At 42.7% G+C, this 23,118-nt stretch overlaps 1 protein-coding gene across 4 annotated transcripts in view; it reads left to right on the top strand.

Moving 5' to 3' along the window:
• runx1t1 (RUNX1 partner transcriptional co-repressor 1) overlaps positions 1-23,118 on the top strand; it is a 269,855-nt gene that overhangs the window by 205,801 nt on the left and 40,936 nt on the right. For all 4 annotated transcript variants that reach the window (XM_070893888.1, XM_070893869.1, XM_070893879.1 and 1 more), the window contains exons 2-3: positions 5,466-5,603; positions 6,443-6,681. In XM_070893888.1, coding sequence (XP_070749989.1) covers positions 5,489-5,603; positions 6,443-6,681 — 354 coding nt within the window. In that variant the 5' untranslated portion in view covers positions 5,466-5,488. The remainder of the gene's footprint in view (positions 1-5,465; positions 5,604-6,442; positions 6,682-23,118) is intronic.

The raw sequence follows: 23,118 nt of genomic DNA, 5'->3' as shown, positions 1-23,118 counted from the left end.
CCCAGACTTCCCTGGGCCTGACTCAATCCTCGGCGGCACTTTGGCGAGGATCGCATTTGCCGACGACATTTGAGAGCTGCCGCCCAGATTCACGGCGTAAGTTGTTTTTTTGTCGCCGGGCGATATTGGCATATCTTTCAGAGGCATCTTCCTGGCAAAGTACCGCCAGGTCTCTCGGTGGTCCTTTGGGCAGCCCTTGGCTTTGACCAAGTTCAGGCCCTATGTGTTTTGTTTAAGTTAATGTGGATTTTTTTAAAGCATTTAAAATTGGCCTATGCCTTACTGATTTGCATATTTGTACCAATTGCCCTATTTTCAAACTGTGCTTAGCTTCCAATAATGTGGTGAAGTGTGTGACCAATGAATTGCTGGATTAAACAGAAATCAAATAACGTTTTGCAGTAATTATACAATGCACAGCAAAGTCCTATTTAATTTTAATTAGCTATGAGCTGTACTACAAGACAGAAAGAGGCACTATATTACACACAAACTATTTATATTTAGTCACAGTTCAAGGATTCCAAATATCCTATAATGTAAGTATGTGTTATATGTATGTGGTGATGGATATTATAGATAATAAATAACATTGTTAGTAAAATACATAGTACAATAGACCCTAATCATAGCATCAGTCTTTACTTGGACCCATTTAAAGCCAAGACCTTGGCTGGCCTGCATTCTTTCCACAATTGGATTCCATCAATCCAGCAACTTTCCTGTTGGGCCAAAATAAAATGACTGCTTTAGTTCTGGATACGAGCAAAGCTTAGATTATGGCAAGATGGAAAAAACTGCATGGGAAGAGAGTAACCGAGGATGTGAAAAATGGAGGACGATTCATGAAGAAAAAGTGAAATATATCATTGCACTGGACAAGGAAAAGAAAGTGTAGGAAGTAGGCACAATGGGTCCAAATTTGCCCAGGAGTTGCTCCATTTTTTTGGAGCAACTTGATTTTTCTGGAGTACCTTAAAAATCCCCATTCTGCACATTTAATTTGCGTCAGTGTAAGTGAGTTAGTTAGGATTTTTTTTAGTTTAGATTTTTTATTCAAAAGGGGGCGTTACCATCCGTTTTGGCCATTTAAGCCAGCTTGGACAACTAATAGTTGCTCCAAACTAACTTAGGCCAGCGTTTGTGGCCACACAGAAAACCCTTGCGGAGAGTTAAGAAATCAGCGCAGGTTAGTACATTCTAAAGCACCAAGACTAACAAAGCACTACACAAAGCACAAAAAGCATTCAATAACAAATAAAAAAATAGAAGGAAGCGGCGAAGACCTTCACCAAAGCACCAAGACTTACAAAGTTTTAAGGAACGATGAAAAGAAAATAAAGGAACTCTACAAACACACAATCACAGTATTTTAAACAACACAAGCCTCTACTTACATGTACAGGGCTTTTTTCATGTCACTCATTACTTTGCACATTTTTACAGGTCTCCTTCACAATCATTTTTTTACCTGTGCAGGAATCTCCCTAAAACAAATTAAGCCGAGCAATGTTTCCATTCTCCAATTGGCTCCAAAGGCTGTATGCCGAGATACTCCCAAAAGATGTGTAAAATAGAAACAATTTCCCCATTTTTTATGCCAGAAACAAGTTAGCACAGCAGGTTTCCATCTGTTCAATGCTCGCGGGCCGGTGCAGGAGAGCATTCGGCCAGGGATAGGGGCGGTGAATATTGGGTCATCCCTTCGGCCAGAGATAGGGGCGGTGAGCATCGGGTCCCGCTCACAGCCTGCAGGACGCGCTGGGAGGGCGAGGAGCTACTGCGCATGTGCACAGACTCCACCACTCATGCGGACAGCTGCCAGGACTATTTTCAGCGCAGGGCTGGAGCTCCGCCCCCCACTGCACTATATACACCGCGCCAGGACAAAAGAGCGACCAGAATCATGAGTAAGTTTTTTGGCGCCATTTTGAGCGCACAAAGTCGTGTATCTCGGGTTAGTGAGCCGGAAAAAGGGGTTGGGGAAATTTGGGCATTATGTGCTATTTGTTACAAAAACTTAGAGGGCTTGTCCTGATTAAAATCTTAACAAACCTTTCAAACGTTTATGTAGAGACAGGAACTCAAAAAGCTAGAATAAGCTTTTTTTTAATGAAGTATTTCAAATTGATAGGTTTCTATAAACATGAAAATTGAAATATGATCTTCAATTTACAAACTTTATGGGGAAAAAAAAGCAGATGTTGGATACACGGGTCCTGAACTTAAGGAAAGGTAACTTCGATGGTTTGAGGCGTGAATTGGCTAGAATAGACTGGAGAATGATACTTAAAGGGTTGACGGTGGATGAGCAATGGCAGACATTTAAAGATCACATGGATGAATTTCAACAATTGTACATCCCTGTCTGGAGTAAAAATAAAATGGGGAAAGTGGCTCAACTGTGGCTAACAAGGGAAATTAGGGATAGTGTTAAATCCAAGGAAGAGGCATAAAAATTGGCTAGAAAAAGCAGCAAATCTGAGGACTGAGAGAAATTTAGAATCCAGCAGAGGAGAACAAAGTGTTTAATTAGGAGGGGCAAAATAAGAGTATGAGAGGAAGCTTGCAGGGAACATAAAAACTGACTGCAAAAGCTTCTATAGATATGTGAAGAGAAAGAGATTAGTGAAGACAAACATAGGTCCCTTGCAGTCAGAATCAGGTGAATTTATAAAGGGGAACAGAGAAATGGCAGGCCACGTGAACAAATACTTTGGTTCTGTCTTCACGAAGGAAGACATGAATAACCTTCCAGAAATACTAGGGGACCGAGGATCGAGCGAGAAGTAGGAACTGAAGTAAATCCTTATTAGTCAGGAAATTGTGTTCGGGAAATTGATGGGATTGAAGGCCGATAAATACTCGGGGCCTGATAGTCTGCGTATCAGAGTACTTAAGGAAGTGGCCCTAGAAATAGTGGTGATCATTTTCCAACAGTCTATCGATTCTGAATCAGTTCCTATGGCCTCGAGGGTAGCTAATGTAACACCACTTTTTAAAAAAGGAGGAAGAGAGAAAACAGGGAATTATAGACTGGTTAGCCTGATATCGGTGGTGGGGAAAATGTTGGAATCAATTATTAAAGATGAAATAGCAGCGCATTTGGAAAGCAGTGACAGGATCAGTTCAAGTCAGCATGGATTTATGAAAGGGAAATCATGCTTGACAAATCTTCGAGAACTTTTTGAGGATGTAACTAGTAGAGTGGACAATGAAGAACCAGCGGATTTGGTATACTTGGACTTTCAAAAGGCTTTTGACAAGGTCCCACGCAAGAGATTGGTGTGCAAAATTAAAGCACATGGTATCGGGGGTAATGTATTGATGTGGATAGAGAACTGGTTGGCAGACAGGAAGCAGAGAGTAGGGATAAATGGGTCCTTCTCAGAATGGCAGGCAGTGACTAATGGGGTGCCGCAGGGCTCAGTGCTGGGACCCCAGATATTTACAATATACATCAATGATTTAGATGAAGGAATTGAGTGTAATATCTCCAAGTTTGCAGATGACACTAAGCTGGGTGGCAGTGTGAGCTGTGAGGAGGATGCCAAGAGGCTGCTGAGTGACTTGGACAGGTTAGGTGAGTGGGCAAATGCATGGCATATGTGGATAAATGTGAGGTTATCCACTTTGGTGGCAAAAACATGAAGGCAGAATATTATCTTAATGGCGGCAGATTAGGAAAAGGGAAGGTGCAATGAGACCTGGGTGTCATGGTACATCAGTCATTGAAAGTTGGCATGCAGGTACAGCAGGTGGTGAAGAAGGCAAATGGCATGTTGGCTTCATAGCTAGAGGATTTGAGTATAGGAGCAGAGAGATCTTACTGCAGTTGTACAGGGCCTTGGTGAGGCCTCACCTGCAATATTGTGTTCAGTGTTGGTCTCCTAATCTGAGGAAGGACATTCTTGCTATTGAGGGAGTGCAGCGAAGGTTCACCAGACTGATTCCTGGGATGGCAGGACTGACATATGAGGAGAGACTGGATCGACTGGGCCTGTATTCACTGGAATTTAGAAGAATGAGAGGGGATCTCATAGAAACATATAAAATTCTGATGGGACTGGACAGGTTAGATGCAGGAAGAATGTTCCCGATGTTGGGGAAGTACAGAACTAGGGGTCACAGTCTCAAGATAAGGGGTAAGCCATTTAGGACCGAGATGAGGAGAAACTTCTTCACTCAGAGAATTGTGAACCTGTGGAATTCTTTACCACAGAGAGTTGTTGATGCCAGTTCGTTAGATCTATTCAAGAGGGAGTTAGAGGAGGCCCTTATTGCTAAAGGGATCAAGGGGTATGGAGAGAAAGCAGGAATGGGGTACTGAGGTGGATGATCATATTGAATGGTGGTGCAGGCTCAAAGGGCCGAATGGCCTACTTCTGCACCTATTTTCTATGTTTCTATTGAGACTGTTGATGGAAATAATGTGCAAGAATTAATAATCGCTTATTGTTAATGAGACATCTATTCATCTGCAATAAATTACTGAACATACTAACACAGCATTTTGTAGTCTGTCATAATCAACCTCATCGTCCAGTATTTATTTACAATTTTTATTTAATGAATATATTTTGAACCGGCTTTGCATTTTATACTGACACGATGTTGAAACTATAATGCTTTACATGTTCCCTTTTTAATGTTCATGAGCCATGAATTTCTAGACTGCTTCTTATACAGTTAGTTAACACATGGCACCCTCTGCCAAAACAAAACTGGCAGGCTTCAGGTGTTGCCTCCGAGATATTACATAAGAACATAAGAAATAGGAACAGGAGTCGGCCATATGGCCCCTCGAGCCTGCACCGCCATTTAATAAGATCATCACTGATCCGACCATGGACTCAGCTCCACTTCCGTACCCGCTCTCCATAACCCCTTAATCCTTTATCAGTTAAGAAGTTGTCTATCTCTGTCTTAAATTTATTCAGTGACCCAGCTTCCACAGCTCTCTGAGGTAGCGAATTCCACAGATTTACAACCCTCAGAGAAGAAATTCCTCCTCATCTCAGTTTTAAATGGGTGTTGTGTTATGTATTTGATTCACATTGTGTCAGTGTCTTACCTGAACATTAGGTTTTTCTATCATGTTTGTGTGTCGGGGCTTCATTATATTCCCTTTTCTCTTCATCTTTGTTTTTGGTAATATTTGAGCACTGAACTAGGAGGCAATGTCAAAAATAGATTTGGGATCGTGCTTGGTGCTGAGGAAGCATCTGTACATCTTTGAGCCAAGAACAAAATGACAATGTCTCCACATTACTAATGAGGTGCCACCATCTGGAACATGCCTCCTTACAATTGTTTTGATCAGTGAATGATCAAAAGATGAAATTACTGTTTTTGGTCACTAAAATTAATTTTTGGAATGGAATGATGGTATTTAATAGTTCCTTGAGCAACTGATGCCCAGAGGAAGAAAATAATAACACCAATTCCTCTTTTGCTTACGACAGATCGCACTGAGAAGCGCTCCACGATGCCAGACTCACCTGCAGATGTAAAAACACAATCCAGGTTGACACCTCCAACAATGCCACCTCCTCCAACCAACCAAGGAGCACCTCGAACTAGCTCATTCACACCAACAACATGTAATTATAAATATTGCATTTTAAATTCTGTTTCTATTTGTTTATTTATTTTAGTCTTTATCATTATTATTCTCTCTTTGCTTTGCATAAAATTACAGAAAGTATTGTACCGTGGTGCGGAGGTGGCGGGGGGAGGGGGGGGTGTTGGGGCGGTGATGAAGATGAAGAGAAGGTAGGTGGGTAGGTGAGAAACTGCCTGGTGATATTACAATTTGGATCATATGAGTACACAAGGTTTAAGCTGCATAGAGTGTGTATATTATTAAATCAACTGGCATCTCTGGGGCTTCCTATATAATGATACTGTGAAGTTAGTCTGAAAAGCTAAAACTCTTTGAATGAACTTCTGCTACAGTTTAGGGGTTGAATTTATTTATTTACTTTAATTCCTGTAATGCTTTAACCCTGACGGTCTCACTGGAGCTCTTCTGGCAGGTGCTTCGATAAATATAACCTTCGTACTTGGCCTAGTATTAGAACTGTACACCTGTTTTACTTTAGACTGACAATGCTATTTTCAGATGTTTCCATGCTGTCTGTGTCCTCCCCAGCAAATGTAAAGTAGAATCCAGCCTGGGCATATTCAGTGCTGTGCAGCATATGTAAGAAGTAGAATTCTTGTTCTGGAACTTTTCGCTATACGCTTAACTAAGACATGCTACACAGCACACAGTTGTTGCTCGCCTGTTTGACGTATGGTGGAAGAAATTTTCACTGTCATTGTTTGCAAGGTTATTGCTTTTTAAAGCATGCTCTCTTTGTATCTGTTATTAATGAGTGGAGCCGTCTATTCTCAACAGAGACAGGCCGAATATTTATTTTTATTCCTCTTGTTACAGTAACAAATGGCAGCAGTCACTCGCCCACTGCATTGAATGGGGCACCGTCTCCTCCAAATGGCTTCAGTAATGGAACCTCTTCTTCCTCTTCCTCACTGGCAAATCAGCAGCTGCCACCAGCCTGCGGTGCTCGACAGCTCAGCAAGCTGAAGAGGTTTCTAACGACCTTGCAACAATTTGGCAATGACATTTCACCAGAAATTGGAGAGAGAGTGCGAACCTTGGTGCTTGGGTTAGTGGTAAGTAGGGAATACAAAACTGTTTCAAGTTCTTTACCACACACCCCATAGTATATAGATGTATGCGTATATGTGTGTATGTTTGTGCATAAAAAGTCAGTTCTCTAGTTACTGCACTTGTACTGGCATCTGACTCTCAAAGTTGCCCCACTTTTTGTGATTCAGGATCATTCCTGTACCAAAAACACAGGGCTTTAACTCTCCAGTTCAGTGTCAAAATGCATAAAGTGGAGGGGCGAATGCATACCTCATGCTGTAAGTGACATTAAACTGCGAACACCACAAGTTAAGTTGTTTTATTTATAGAGAACACTAGTGATCAGACTGAGAGACTAAAATTCAAAGGGTCTAAAACGTTGTCCATTTTGAATATTATTACTTCAGGCAAATAACAATTTGAAGTAACTGGTCACGGGTACGTGACTGTGATTATCATTATTCCTCTACTCTTACTTTTCTCTTTCAAGAAGATAGCGGAGGTGAAAGTGATAGCACAGAATGGATGATAGCGAATCAGCAGCCCGTTTTGCACCTAGCTGGAAAATAACAATTTGGCTGCGTTCGCTAATGCCCACTCTTTGCCCATTTTCAAGACCACTTTCACCCCCAGTGACGCATGTGTGTGTATATATTTGCATACCTATTTGTAACTTTCCAATACTGTAATCAACTGGTCATTCCTCACCTTTCATTGTGAGTGTTATGCTATTTGGCTGTGGCAGAAATCGGCCTGATGCTATCTTCTCCTCACATTCACACAAGAACATTTCCAGTAGTGATCAGCTCGTAATCAGAAGAGTAAATAGGAGAAACTGTTTCCACTGGCAGGAGGTTCAGTAACCTGAGGACACTGATTTAAAATAATTGGCAAGCGAACCAGAGGGGGGATGAGGAGAATTTTCTTTTAAGCAGCGAGCTGTTATGATCTGGATTGCACTGCCTGAAAGGGTGATGAAATAGATTGACGAGTAACTTTCAAATGGGAATTGGATATAAAATTAGTCAGGGAAACATTTGCAAGGCTATGGGGAAAGAGTAGGGGAGTGGGGCTAAATGGATAACTCTTTCAAAGAGCAGGCACGATGGGCCGAATGCCCTCCTTCTGTGCTGTATGATTCTGTAATCATTTGTGGGAATGCTGGGTGACTGACTGACTAATTTTCTCTCGCCTTAGTCTGGGGACATGCCCTGCTCTGCTGCTTCAATTGTGGAGACGAGGACACCGTAACACATTGTGCATGCGGGCAACTTTATTTATTTATTTTTGGAAGGTAATATTGTAAACAATGGTGTCCATAGCTGTAACATGTAACTACGAGACTAACTTATTTGCTAAACTAACTGCATTAACGTAGAAACATAGAAAATAGGTGCAGGAGTAGGCCATTCGGCCCTTCAAGCCCGCACCACCATTCAATATGATCATGACTGATCATGCAACTTTAGTACCCCATTCCTGCTTTCTCTCCATATCCCTTGATCCCTTTAGCCGCAAGAGCCACATCTAACTCCCTTTTGAATATATCCAACGAACTAGACTCAACAACTTTCTGTGGCAGAGAATTCCATAGGTTCACAATTCACTGGGTGAAAAAGGTTATCGCCATCTTGGTCCTATATGGCTTACCCCTTATCCTTAGACTGTGACCCCTGGTTCTGGACTTCCCCAACATCAGGAACATTCTTCCTGCATCTAACCTGTCCAATCCCATCAGAATTTTACATGCTTCTATGACATCCTCTCTCATTCTTCTAAATTCCAGTGAATACAGGCCCAGTCGATCCAGTTTTTCTTCATATGTCAGTCCTGCCATCCTGGGAATCAGTCTGGTGAACTGTCGCTGCACTCCCTCAATAGCAAGAATGTCCTTCCTCAGATTAGGAGGCCAAAACTGTACACAACATTCCAGGTGTGGCCTCACCAAAGCCCTGGACAACTGTAGAAAGACATCCCTGCTCCTATACTCAAATCCTCTCGCTATGAAGGCCACCATGCCATTTGCCGCCTTCATCGCCTGCTGTACCTGCATGCCAACTTTCAATGACTGATGTACCATGACACCCAGGTCTTGTTGCACCTCCCCTTTTCCTAATCTGTCACCATTCAGATAATCTGCCTTCCTGTTTTTGTCACCAACGTGGATAACCTCACATTTATCCACATTATACTGCATCTGCCATGCATTTGCCCACTCACCTAACCTGTCCAAGTCACCCTGCAGCCTCTTAGCATCCTCCTCATAGCTCACACTGCCACCCAGCTTAGTGTCATCTGCAAACTTGGAGATATTACACTCAATTCCTTCGTCTAAATCATTAATCCAAATTGTAAATAGCTGGGGTCCCAGCACGGAACCTTGCGGTACCCCACTAGTCACTGCCTGCCATTCTGAAAAGGACCTGGTTATTCCTACTCATTGCTTCCTGTCTGCCAACCAGTTCTCTATCCACATCAGTACATTACTCCCAATACCATGTGCCTTAATTTTGCACACTAATCTCTTGCGTGGGACCTTGACAGTCCAAATACATCACATCCACTGATTCTTCATTGTCCACTCTACTAGTTACATCCTCAAAATTCTAGAAGATTTGTCAAGCATGATTTCTCTTTCATAAATCCATGCTGACTTGGACCGATCCTGTCATTGCTTTCCAAATGCACTGCTGTAATCATCTTTAATAATTGATTCCAACATTTTCCCCACTACTAACTAACCAGTCTATAATTCCCCATTTTCTTTCTTCCTCCTTTTTTAAAAAGTGGTGTTACATTAGCTACCCTCCAGTCCATAGGAACTGATTCAGAGTCGAAAGACTGTTGGAAAATGATCACCAATGCATCCACTATTTCTAGGACCACTTCCTTAAGTACTCTGGCTTGTAGACCATCAGGCCCTGAGGATTTATCGGCCTTCAATCCCATCAATTTCCCGAACACAGTTTCCTGGCTAATAAGGATTTCCTTCAGTTCCTCCATCTCGATAGTCCCTCGGTCCCCTAATATTTCCGGGAGGTTATTTGTGTCTTCCTTAGTGAAGACCGAACCAAAGTATTTGTTCAATTGGTCTACCATTTCATTGTTCCCCATTATAAATTCACCTGATTCTTACTGCAAGGGACCTACATTTGTCTTCACTAATCTTTTTCTCTTCACATATCTGCAGAAGCTTTTGCAGTCAGTTTTTATGTTCCCGGCAAGCTTCCTGTCATACTCTATTTTCCCCCTCCTACTTAAACCCTTTGTTCTCTTCTGCTGAATTCCAAATTTCTCCCAGTCCTCAGATTTGCTGCTTTTTATGGCCAATTTATATGCCTCTTCCTTGGATTTAACACTCTCCCTAATTTCCCTTGTTAGCCACCTTCCCCGTTTTATTTTTACGCCTGACAGGGATGTACAATTGTTGAAGTTCATCCATGTGATCTTTAAATGTCTGCCATTGTCTATCCACCGTCAACCCTTTAAGTATCATTCGCCAGTCTATCCTAGCCAATTCATGTCTCATACCATCGAAGTTACCTTTCTTTAAGTTCAGGACACTAGTCTCTGAATTAACTGTGTCACTTTCCATCTTAATGAAGAATTCTACCATATTATGGTCACTCTTCCCCAAAGGGCCTTGCACAACAAGATTGCTAATTAGTCCTTTCTCATTACACATCACCCAGTCTAGGATGGCCAGCTCTGTAGTTGGTTCCTCGACATATTGGTCTAGAAAACCATCCCTTATACACTCCTGGAAATCCTCCTCCACCGTATTGCTACCAGTTTGGTTAGCCCAATCTGTATGTAGATTAAAGTCACCCATGATAACTGCTGTATCTTTATTGTACATATCCCTAATTTCCTGTTTCATGCCATCCCCAACCTCCCTATTACTGTTTGGTGGTCTGTACACAACTCCCACTAACGTTTTCTGCCCTTTGGTGTTCCGCAGTTCTACCCATACAGATTCTACATCATCCAAGCTAATGTCCTTCCTTACTATTGCGTTAATCTTCTCTTTAACCAGCAATGCTACCCCACCTCCTTTTCCTTTCTGTCTATCCTTCCTGAATGTTGAATACCCCTGGATGTTGAGTTCCCAGCCTTGGTCACCCTGGAGCTATGTCTGCGTAATCCCAATTACATCATATCCGTAAACAGCTATCTGCGCAGTTAATTCATCCACCTTATTATGAATGCTCCTCGCATTGAGACACAGAGCCTTCAGGCTTGTTTTTTTAACACTCTTTGTCCTTTTAGAATTATGTTGTACTGTGGCCCTTTTTGATTTTTGCCTTTGATGTCTCTGCCCTCCACTTTTCCTTATCTCCTTTCTACCTTTTGTTTCTGCCCCCATTTTACTTCCCTCTGTTTCCCTGCATAGATTCCCATCCCCCTGCCATATAAGTTGAAACCCTCCCCAACAGCACTCAAACACTCCCCCTAGGACATCGGTTCCGGTCCTGCCCAGGTGCAGACCATCCGGTTTGTACTGGTCCCACCTCCCCCGGAACCAGTTCCAATGTCCCAGGAATTTGAATCCTTCCCTCTTGCACCACTCCTCAAGCCACGTATTCATCTTAACTATCCTGCTATTTCTACTCTGACTAGCACGTGGCACTGGTAGCAATCCTGAGATTACTACCTTTGAGCTCCTACTTTTTAATTGAATTCCTAACTCCCTAAATTCAGCTGGTAGGACCTCATCCCATTTTTTGCCTATATCATTGGTACCTATATGCACCACGACAACTGGCTGTCCACCCTCCCCCTCCAGAATAGCCTGCAGCCGCTCCGCGACATCCTTGATCCTTACATCAGGGAGGCATCATACCATCCTGGAGTCTCGATTGTGGCCGCAGAAATGCCTATCTATTCCCCTTACAATAGAATCCCCTACCACTATAGCTCTCCCACTCTTTTTCCTGCCCTCCTGTGCAGCAGAGCCTCCCATGGTGCCTTCCGCTGTAATGTAATGTTGTTAGCTGGTTCACTATCTTATTCTTAAGTTACTGGAATGGAATAATTCTATCAAACTTGTAAAATGCTCAGTTGGTAAATGCTCCAGGTCATATGTTACTGAGCCATACATGCCAAAAGATATGAACTCTGCCTGGTGCTGAATTAGTTGATGTCAGCTCAGACGGCAATGGAGACATTTCAGTTGGCGGAATTCCTGATGTAGAGAAGGGAAATATGAGCCAGAATACCCAATTCTGATGCACATACTGAAAATATGTGTGCAAATGCTGCGTGGTGATAGATCAGTCTGTTTTGTGATGGTCCCACAGTTGAATAGCCTGCTCTTACTATTCAGGCTCATACATGATGGATAATCAATTTGGTTCAGTTATTGGAGGGCAGATGGAACTGTACTCCAGCATGTCAGTATCTGCAGGAAAAGAGGAGTAAGGAGAGATATTTGGAGAAGAGAGCAACTTTTGATGCACTTAATTAGTGTGTGCTTATTGAGGTGAAAGCTCATGAGAATTCATAGCTGTGAAAGACTTTTGCGCTCCTTGATGGCCAGAGAAGAATTGGCTTGTATTTACTTAATGTTTCAAGCTTAGGTTGTCTAAACTCTTACCTACATGGCTTGTGTACCCAGGTAACTCACCCAGCTGTAGGTTGTTTGTTTTTATTCATTCACAAGATGTGGACGTCACTGGCAAGGCCAGCATTTATTGCCCATTCATAATTGCCCTCGAGAAGGTGGTGGTCAGCTTCCTTTTTGAATAGAACTGAGTGTTTGCTAGATTATTTCAGAGGGAAGTTTAGAGTCAAACACATTGCTGTGGATCTGGAGTCAAATATAAGCCAGACCAGGTAAGGACGGCAGATTTCCTTCCCTAAAGGACATTAGTGAACCAGGTGGATCATTAGTCCATGCCTCTGGATTACTAGTCCAGTAACATAACCACTATGCTACTGTACTACCTGTCCACAGTGCCTGCTCCATTTCAAGTTCGGGTTTTATTTAAATAAGTCCTAAAAACACCAATGAGAGAGCAACTCTAAGAATGGACATTTCCAGAGCAGGAATTTCTTATGCTGCTGGACTCCCCTATTTGAAATATAATCTGAAATTATAATGGAACTGTAAATTCAAACAGTTCATTTGTAATTTGACTGGGATGGGGGAGATGCTGTTATATGTCTTTAATTGCACAAAATTAATCTACAAAAGTAGCAGATTAGTTTTGTTTGATTTTAGCAGATTTAGCAAGTGACACAGCAACAACAACAACTTGTCTTTATATAGTAGTGGTAATGTAGGGCACAGTATTAATCAGGAAATTAGAGTTGTATGTAACAAGGGTAATACAGTAATCATGGGGGACTTTAATCTACAAAAAGACTTTGCAAACCACACTTGTAGTAATAGTGTGGAGGATGAATTCATGGAATGTATACAAGATGGTTTTCTAGATTAGTATGTTGAGGAACCAAAGAGGGAACAGGCTATTTTAGATCTAGTATTGTGCAATGAGAAAGGGTTAATTAATAACCTTGTAGTAAAGGGGCATTTAGGGAAAAGTGAACTTATATGATAGAATTTTCTCTTAAGTTTGAAAGTGATTTATGTTAAATCTGAAACTAGAGACTTAGCCACTTATTCTGAGACTATGCTCCCTAGTTTTAATGTGCCCTCTGAGTGGAAATATACTCTCTGCATCCATCTTGTCTAGCCCTCTCATTATCTTACACGTTTCGATAAAATCACCTCTCATTCTTCTGAACTCCAATGAGTAGACCCAAACTACTCAACCTATCTTCATAAATCAATCCCCTCATCTCCGGAAACAACCTAGTGAACCTTCTCTGACCAGTCTCCAATGCAAGTATATCCTTTCTTAAATACGGAGACCAAATCTGCACGCAGTACTCCAGGTGTGGCCTCACCAATACCTTGTACAGTTGTAGCGGAATTCTCTGCTTTTATACTCCATCCCCCTTGCAATAAAGGCCAACATTCCACTTGCCTTCCTGATTACTTGTTGTACCTGCATACTAACGTTTTGTGTTTCGTGCACAAGGACCCCCAGGTCCCTCTGTACTGAAGCACTTTGCAATTTTTCTCCATTTAAATTTAATCTGCTTTTCTATTTGTTCTGTCAAAGTGGATAACCTCACATTCTAAATCGTATTATACATTATGCTCACCTGCCAAATTTTTGCCCACTGACTTAGAATGTTTATATCCCTTTGCAGATTTTTTGTGTCCTCCTCACAACTTGTTTTTCCACCCATCTTTGTATCATCAGCAAACTTGGTTACATTACACTCAGTCCCTTCATCCAAGTCATTAATATAGATTATAATTAGTTGAGGCCCCAGCACCGATCCCTGTGACACCCCACTTGTTACTGTTTGCCAACCAGAAAATGATCCGTTTATCCCGACTCTGTTTTCTGTTAGTTAGCCAATCCTCAATCCATGCTAATATATTACCCTCAACTTTTATCTTGTGCAGTAACCTTTTATGTGGTACCTGATCAAAATGCCTTCTGGAAATCCAAATACACCATATCCACTGGTTCCCTCTTATCCACCCTGTTCATACATCCTCAAAGAACTCCAGCACATTTGTCAAACATGATTTCCCTTTCATAAAACCATGCTGATTCTGCTTGATTGAATTATGCTTTTCCAAATGACCCGCTACTGCTTCCTTAATAATGGACTCCAGCATTTTCCCAATGACCGATGTTAGGCTAACCGGTCTATAGTTTCCTGCTTTCTGTCTGCCTCCTTTTTTAAATAGGGGCGTTACATTTGAGGTTTTCCAATCTGCTGGGACCACCCCAGAATCTAGGGAATTTTGGTAGATTACAACCAATGCATCCACTATCTCTGCAGCCACTTCTTTTAGGACCCGAGGATGTAAGCCATCAGGTCCAGGGGACTTGTCTGCCTTTAGTCCCATTATTTTACAGAGCACTACTTCTTTCGTGGATAGTGATTGTATTAAGTTCCTCCCTCCGTATAGCTCCTTGATTATCCCCTATTGGGATGTTTTTAGTGTCTTCTACTGTGAAGATCAATACAAAATATTTGTTCAAAGTCTCTGCCATTTCCATATTCCCCATTATTAATTCCCCAGTCTCATCCTCCAGGAGACCAACATTTACTTTAGCCACTCTTTTTTTTTTTTCCTTTTTATGTACCTGTAGAAACTCTTACTATCTGTTTTTATATTTTGTGCTAGTTTACGTTCATAATCTATCTTCCCTCTCATTATTTTTTTAGTCCTTTTTTTGCTGGCTTTTAAGAGTTTCATAGAAACATAGAAAATAGGTGCAGGAGTAGGCCATTCGGCCCTTCGAGCCTGCACTGCCATTCAATGAGTTCATGGCTGAACATGCAACTTCAGTACCCCATTCCAGCTTTCCCGCCATATCCCTTGATTCCCCCTAGTAGTAAGGACTACATCTAACTCCTTTTTGGAATATATTTAGTGAATTGGCCTCAACAACTTTCTGTGGTAGAGAATTCCACAGGTTCACCACTCTCTGGGTGAAGAAGTTTCTCCTCATCTCGGTCCTAATTGGCTTACCCCTTATCCTTAGACTGTGATCCCTGGTTCTGGACTTCCCCAACATTGAGAACATTCTTCCTGCATCTAACCTGTCTAAACCCGTCAGAATTTTAAATGTTTCTATGAGATCTCCTCTCATTCTTCTGAACTCCAGTGAATACAAGCCCAGTTGATCCAGTCTTTCTTGATATGTCAGTCCCGCCATCCCAGGAATCAGTCTGGCGAACCTTCGCTGCTCTCCCTCAATAGCAAGAATGTCCTTCCTCATGTTAGGAGACCAAAACTGTACACAATACTCCAGGTGTGGCCTCACCAAGGCCCTGTACAACTGTAGTAACACCTCCCTGCCCCTGTACTCAAATCTCCTCGCTATGAAGACCAACATGCCATTTGCTTTCTTAACCGCCTGCTGTACCTGCATGCCAATCTTCAATGATTGATGTACCATGACACCCAGGTCTCGTTGCACCTCCCCTTTTCCTAATCTGTCACCATTCAGATAATAGTCTGTCTCTCTGTTTTTACCACCAAAGTGGATAACCTCACATTTATCCACATTATACTTCATCTGCCATGCATTTGCCCACTCTCCTAACCTATCCAAGTCACTGCAGCCTCATAGCATCCCCCTCGCAGCTCACACTGTCACCCAACTTAGTGTCATCCGCAAATTTGGAGATACTACATTTACTCCCCTCGTCTAAATCATTAATGTAGAATGTAAAGAGCTGGGGCCCCAGCACAGAACCTTGCGGTACCCCACTAGTCACTGCCTGCCATTCTGAAAAGTACCCATTTACTCCTACTCTTTGCTTCTTGTCTGCCAACCAGTTCTCAATCCACGTCAGCACACTACCCCCAATCCCATGTGCTTTAACTTTGCACATTAATCTCTTGTGTGGGACCTTGTCGAAAGCCTTCTGAAAGTTCCAAATACACCACATCAACTGGTTCTCCCTTGTCCACTCTACTGGAAACCTGCTCAAAAAATTCCAGAAGATTTGTCAAGCATGATTTCCCTTTCACAAATCCATGCTGACTTGGACCTATCATGTCACCTCTTTCCAAATGCGCTGCTATGACATCCTTAATAATTGATTCCATCATTTTACCCACTACCGATGTCAGGTTGACCGGTGTATAATTCCCTGTTTTCTCTCCCTCCTTTTTTAAAAAGTGGGGTTACATTGGCTACCCTCCACTCGATAGGAACTGATCCAGAGTCTATGGAATGTTGGAAAATGACTGTCAATGCATCTGCTATTTCCAAGGCCACCTCCTTAAGTACTCTGGGATGCAGACCATCAGGCCCTGGGGATTTATCGGCCTTCAATCCCATCAATTTCCCCAACACAATTTCCCACTAATAAGGATTTCCCTCAGTTCCTCCTTCTTACTAGATCCTCTGACCCCTTTTATATCCGGAAGGTTGTTTGTGTCCTCCTTAGTGAATACCAAACCAAAGTACTTGTTTAATTGGTCTGCCATTTCTTTGTTCCTCGTTATGACTTCCCCTGATTCTGACTGCATGGGACCTACCTTTGTCTTTACTAACCTTTTTCTCTTTACATATCTATAGAAGCTTTTGCAGTCCGTTTTAATGTTTCCTGCAAGCTTCCTCTCGTATTCTATTTTACCTGCCCTAATCAAACCCTTTTTCCTCCTCTGCTGAGTTCTAAATTTCTCCCAGTCTCTGGGTTCGCTGGTATTTCTGGCCAATTTGTATGCCACTTTCTTGGCTTTAATACTATCCCTGATTTCCCTTGATAGCCACGGTTGAGCCACCTTCCCTTTTTTATTTTTACGCCAGACAGGGATTTACAATTGTTGTAGTTCATCCATGCGGTCTCTAAATGTCTGCCAAATGTTTCCCAATCCTCTGGTCTCCCACTCGTCTTGGTCACAGTGTATGCCTTTGTTTTCAATTTGTTAGCATCCCTTATTTCCTTAGTTAGCCACGGTTGTTTATCCCTTCTCTTACAGCCTTTTTTTCTCATTGGGATATATTTTTGTTGAGTGTTATGAAATATCTCCTTAAATGTCTGCCACTGCTCATCAACCGTCCCACTCTGTAATCTATTTTCCCAGTCCATTTTATCCAACTCTGCTTTCATACCTTTGTAGTCTCCTTTATTTAAGCTTAGGAAATGTCTTCATTCGAGGATGGTGTATCTTTGGAATTCTCTACCCAGAGGGCTGTGGAGGCTCAGTCGTTGAGTATATTCAAGCCAGAGATCACGAGTTTTTTGGATATTAAGGGAATCAAGGGATTTGTGGATAGTGGAGTTGAGGTAGAAGATCAGCCATGATCTTATTGAATGGTGGAGCAGGCTCGTGGAGCCGAATGGCCTACTCCTGCTCCTATTTCTTATGTTCTTATGTCCCAAGGTACTTCACTGGAGCGTTATCAATCAAAATTTGGCACAGCCACATAAGGAGAAATTAGGGCAAAGAGTTAGGTTTTAAGAAGCATCTTAAAGGAGGAAAGAGAGGTAGAGATGTTTAAGGAGGGAATTCCAGAGCTTAGGAGTGGCAGCTGAAGGTACAGCCACCAATGGTGGAGCGATTAAAATCAGGGATGCTTAAGAAGCCAGATTTCTCGTGGGGGCTGTGTGCGAATGCTGTGGGGCTAGAGGAGATAGGGAAGGATGAGGCCATGAAGGGATTTGAAAACAGGAATGAGAATTTTATAATCAAGGCGTTGCTTAACCAAGAACCAATATAGATCAATGAACACGGATAATGGGTGATCGGTGCGAATTAGGACATGGGCAGCTGTGTTTTCACTGACCTCAAGTTTACGTAGGGTAGAACGTGGGAGGCCAGCCATGAGTGTATTGGAATGGTCAAGTCTAGAGGTAACAAAAGCATGGATGAGGGTGTCAGCAGCCGATGAGCTGAGGCAAGGGTGGAGATGGGTGATGTTACGGATGTGGAAATAGGCGGTCTTAGCTATGCAGCAGATGTTTGGTCAGGAGAGGGATGGAGTCAGTGGTTAGGGAATGGAGTTTGTGGCGGAGAGCGAAGACAATGGCTTCAGTCTTCCCAATATATAATTGGAGGAAATTTCTGCTCATCCAATACTGGATGCTGAACAAGCAGTCTGACAATTTAAAGACCTTGGAGGGGTCGAGAGAAGTGGTAGTGAGATAGAGCTGGGTGTCGTTGCCGTACGATGTGGAAACTGACGCTGTGATTTCAGATGATGTCGTCAATGGGCAACATGTAGATGAGAAATAGGAGGGGGCCAAGGATAGATCCTCTGGGGACACCAGAGGTAATGATGTGGGAGCAGAAAGAGAAGCCATTGCATACGATTAAATAGATAAGAATGGAACCAGGCAAGTGCAGTTCCTCCTAGCTGGACGATTGAGAGGCATTGGAAGAGGCTGAAGTGGTCAACCATGTTAAATGCGCAGCCAGGTCGAGAAGGATGAGGAGGGATAGCTTACGTTTGTCACAGTCACATAGGATGCAACGTTAACGTCAGTATTCCTTGAATGATATCTATATGGTAATTATTCACCAAGGAGCTTGCTAATAAGGGACTAGTCCACTAATTAAAAAGTTTAGGCACAGAATTTCTTCTTCACTGTACCTAGTCACCAGGCACAATGAAGAGGAAAAGATGGTGGAGACCCACAATTTCCCCCCTCACTTGCATCTCACCAGAATTTCTTGGGCATTCCCCAAAGTTCGTTGCTGGATTTGTGCATGGCTGTTCCCAGCCTCCCACTTCAGTTTCTATTTGATACCTGCTAAAATCTGCGATGTAGGCCTGCCTTGGAGCCCCTAGCAATTAAAGAGTATCTAGGAATCGGGCAGTTTTAAAATCTTTGTTAGCTTTCTCCATCTCTCCCTGCCAGGACAGTATAAAAGCCTCAGGATTTTTCTCCCTGGCAGCAGTTCAGAAGGACCCATTGACAGGAGTTCTTCTGTGCTCTGATTTCCTCCCAGATGTTTAGATGAGCTTGCACTTGTTGTAGACTTGGGCTGGAAAATGCGTGTACTTGCAACTTCACAGGTGCAGCACATCTGAGGTGATCGGAGGGTGTCGGAAGCCCAGCCAGTGCCCATAGAGTAAAATCGACTCTTGTAAGCCTGAAAAAGGGGGCAGTGTAGCATGGTCTGAATTAAATGCAAGTATGTGGGGTCTGCAGGCGTTAAACATCATAGGATCATCTTGACTTTCTGAATTCTTTACTTGGAGAATCCATTCACAAAAACAGATTACCTGGTCATTATCACATTGCTGTTTGTGGGAGCTTGCTGGGTGCAAATTGGTTGCCACGTTTGCTACAACAGGCAGCGGAAGGAGCATACGGCAAACCAGTCCCACCCACCCCTTCCCTCAATGACTTTCTGTCCCACCTGTGACAGAGACTGTAATTCCCGTATTGGACTGTACAGTCATCTGAGAACTGACTTTTCGAGGGACTGCAGATGATGATGATGATGCCCTATAACTGGGGTGAGGCATCCTTCAGTTTCACCCGCTCTTTATGAACAGGCAGTTTGCTCCATCTCGAGGCTTTACCCTGAATTATTTACCCAGAATTTCCTCTGAGCCCTTCCTGCTCAGCGTTAACTTCACCAGAAGCTCTGCTAAAACCCCGTTTACTGCCACCCTTCTGGTGAACCTATGGCCATGGAGCAAGAACAGATAAAAATGTAGCATTTGAGATTGAGGGAGGACGAGCATTTTGGACTTTTCTGGGAAGGAAACAGGAGAATGTTGATTTCAGAAATCCTAACGTTTCGATATTTGTTAAGTCTCAAAGGTGATCCAAGCCATATGGGTCAGTGTTCAAGGCTAGTTAAGCTGCAAGGGAGCATAACTGCAACCTGCAGTAGATTATCAACAAGTAAAGACTCTTGCCTGCCAAGTGAGTAGCTGGAATTTGATACAGACTCACTATCAGACTTAGAAAGGAACATGGGTATATTCTCCACTTCCAAACTTGTGTGGTTTGGTTATAAATGCACCACATTGTATGGGTACAGCACAAAGTCATATAGAGATCCAGAAAGGTTCTGATCCAATCCTTGATCTGATGTCACTGAGGGAACCATAGGACTTCGGCATCAGTGACCCCAAGTTCAAGAGAGGAAAACTTGCCAGATTTCTTGCTCCGAATCGTTACCCATTAACCCTTGCTCAGTTTATACACATACAGATGTCAGATGAGAACATAATTGAGCTCTGGTATGACGGGCCTCACAATTGAATAGTCAGTCAACAATCACTGTCCAGGTTGTTGTGTAAGGAATAGCTACTTGGCTCAGGTACCAACAAACAATGGAAAAGATGAATAAGGGGGAAATGAAAGCAGAGGGAAACGTGAAGACCAAGAGGGGGAAAAAAGAGGATTAAATCAGTATTCAATGATTAAACCACAAAAAATTGTAAGCATGCCCAGGGATAGATTCTAGCATTTTTCTTTAATATAAAAAAGACAGACTTGCATTTATATAGCGCCTTTCACAACCACCTTATGTTCCAAAACGCTTTACAGCCAATGAAGTAACTTTGAAATGCAGTCACTGTTGTGATTTAGGAAACGCAGTAGTCAGTTTGTGCTCAGCAATGTGATAATGACCATATAAGGCCCGTGCAGCAGAATGGAGTGGCCGCTGCGTTGCAGTCCATTGGCCGCCACGATCCAAATCCACCTCAGGGATTTTTCGGACAGTCTCCACTTCCCGCTGCAGCCAACCGCGTCATCAAAGTGTGCACCGCCGCTCTCCCTCATCTCCATCCTATTCCGCGTGAAATTTATCTGAAAAAATCCACGCTACGTTGCGCGGTACCCCCGACAGCTTTTTGTGACGGTGCACCTTGTTCTCTGTGTGTGTGAGCCACGGCATCGCGGTGGCCCTTCAAGGGAAGGGCGCACTGCCGCGACCGCCATGTTTTTTTTTTGCCAGCCAACTTCCTGATCGGCCGGACAGTTATGGCCCCGGGTTCGGCCGGGCTACCAATCTTGGGTTGCCAGGCTACTGGCCTGGCTGAAACCCTCCCTGGTGGCCCAGAGGCCGAACCTAAAAAAATCGCTGCTTCTCTTCCCTTTAAATGAGGGGAGGGACGTGGTGACACACACGTGCGTTGACGTCACCACCGCTCCGCCGCTGAGTGATAGTGGCGGAGACTCCATCCCGCCCCCAGTTCCGCCCCTCACCAGCACTTAACGTCGTACTTCCGCCCCCATTATGACCAACTTCCGGTCCACTATTAAAAAAAAATTGCCAAAGAGGTGAAAATGGATCAAGAGTCCGCCTCGTCGGACCCGATGGTAAAAACATCGAGTAAAAGGTAGGTGTGCCAGCTTTCTGGCGTGCCTGAATTTTGGCACCATCTGTTTTTGTTATGTTGATTGAGGGATAAATATTGGCCAGGACACTGGTGATAACTCCCCTGCTCTTCTTCGAAATTGTACCATGGGACCTTTTACGTCCACCTGAGAGCGCAGACAGGGCCTCAGTTTAACGTCTCATCCAAAAGATGACACCTCCAATAGCGCAGTGCTCCCTCAATACTGCACAGTCAGCCTAGATTTTTGTGCTCAAGTCCCTGGAGTAGGACTTGAACCCACAACCTTCTGACTCAGAGGCCAGAGTGTTACCAACTGAGCCACTGGCTGACACATAAAGTCATATATTTCAAATGATCTACTTTTTGCCACTTTGGTTTTGCAATTTAGTCGTGCTCATTCCTAGTACCACATACTCCTCTCACCTCGCATACTGCAGTGGTGATCCAGTGACACCTGAGGTCAAGTGGCGTGTCAAACTTGTCAGCGAGCTGTGACATTTTATTCTGGATGTTGCATTGTAACAAAAACTGGGTCAGACTGTTTCAATTGGTGGATTTTTTTGCTCAGTGTATCTTGCTCTTACATGCTTTAAGTGTCAAGATTTGATGGTCGGTCTTTTACGCTATCCACTCAGTGCCATTTCCCATCATTCAACATTGTAACTCCTTACTCGTATGTGCTACAGCCATTTTGTTTTCGGTTTCCCAGATTTATCCTCTTTCTTTGATCATTATGCTGTGAAATAATTTTGCTCATGGGCGATGTACTTCATGTCACTTAGCTGTGAAGTAAATATTGCTATTCTTTGCCATTTACTCGACATGTTGTAATATTTGTATTACTAATGAGCATCTTGATATAGCCGCTGAGGTGTCCCAAATGTTTACTGAACAAAGTATAGTCTATGTAAATGCAAACTATTGTAGAGTTTTGCTGGGAATAGTAATATTTTACAAACTTAATTGCACAGCTAAATGAGCCCAGTTTTTCCATCTGGCAGGAATGTTCTCCATGCATAGTAATGTCTGCAATTGTGCTATGGAACTTGAATAAACAAATGTGTGGTGAGATTGCTCTTGCTAAGATGGCCCTGGAGTTTTACAGGGGTTGGTGGCAGGGTAATTAGAAACACACTTTTCCTCATCTGTAGTATATATTTAACTGTTAGAACACCATTGAACTCTTTGAAACATTCTCTGCTGTTTTTCCCAGTTTGCTGCAGCCTTCTAGCATTGGGAATGTGTGTTTTTTTCTTGTTTCCTTGGAAACCAGAACTTCTAAGTAAACATGGCTACTATATTGGCATATGATCATATATTTCTTATTGGTGGACAGTGTGTGGGTTTAATAATGAATAGTTATTTAAAACATTAATCTTATCACAGCAACATTGGGGCACAATGACTGAAAAATATCTTTTGTAACGTTTTTAAAGATTTATAAATTATTACATAATGAAAGATGAAATAATTGCCCATTCGTAACAATACTTAGATGGATGCTGACAATAAATTAATTGAATTTAGAAATTTAAATTTTACTTTCATCTTCAAAAAAAGTTGATTTAAAAAAAAAAATGTTTCAAATGATCTTCAACT

Source organism: Pristiophorus japonicus, chromosome 1 (assembly GCF_044704955.1).
Source record: "Pristiophorus japonicus isolate sPriJap1 chromosome 1, sPriJap1.hap1, whole genome shotgun sequence".
Classification (NCBI taxonomy): Eukaryota; Metazoa; Chordata; class Chondrichthyes; family Pristiophoridae; genus Pristiophorus; species Pristiophorus japonicus.
The sequence above is the reverse complement of the archived record's forward strand: the minus strand, read 5'-3'. Positions and strand labels throughout refer to the sequence as shown.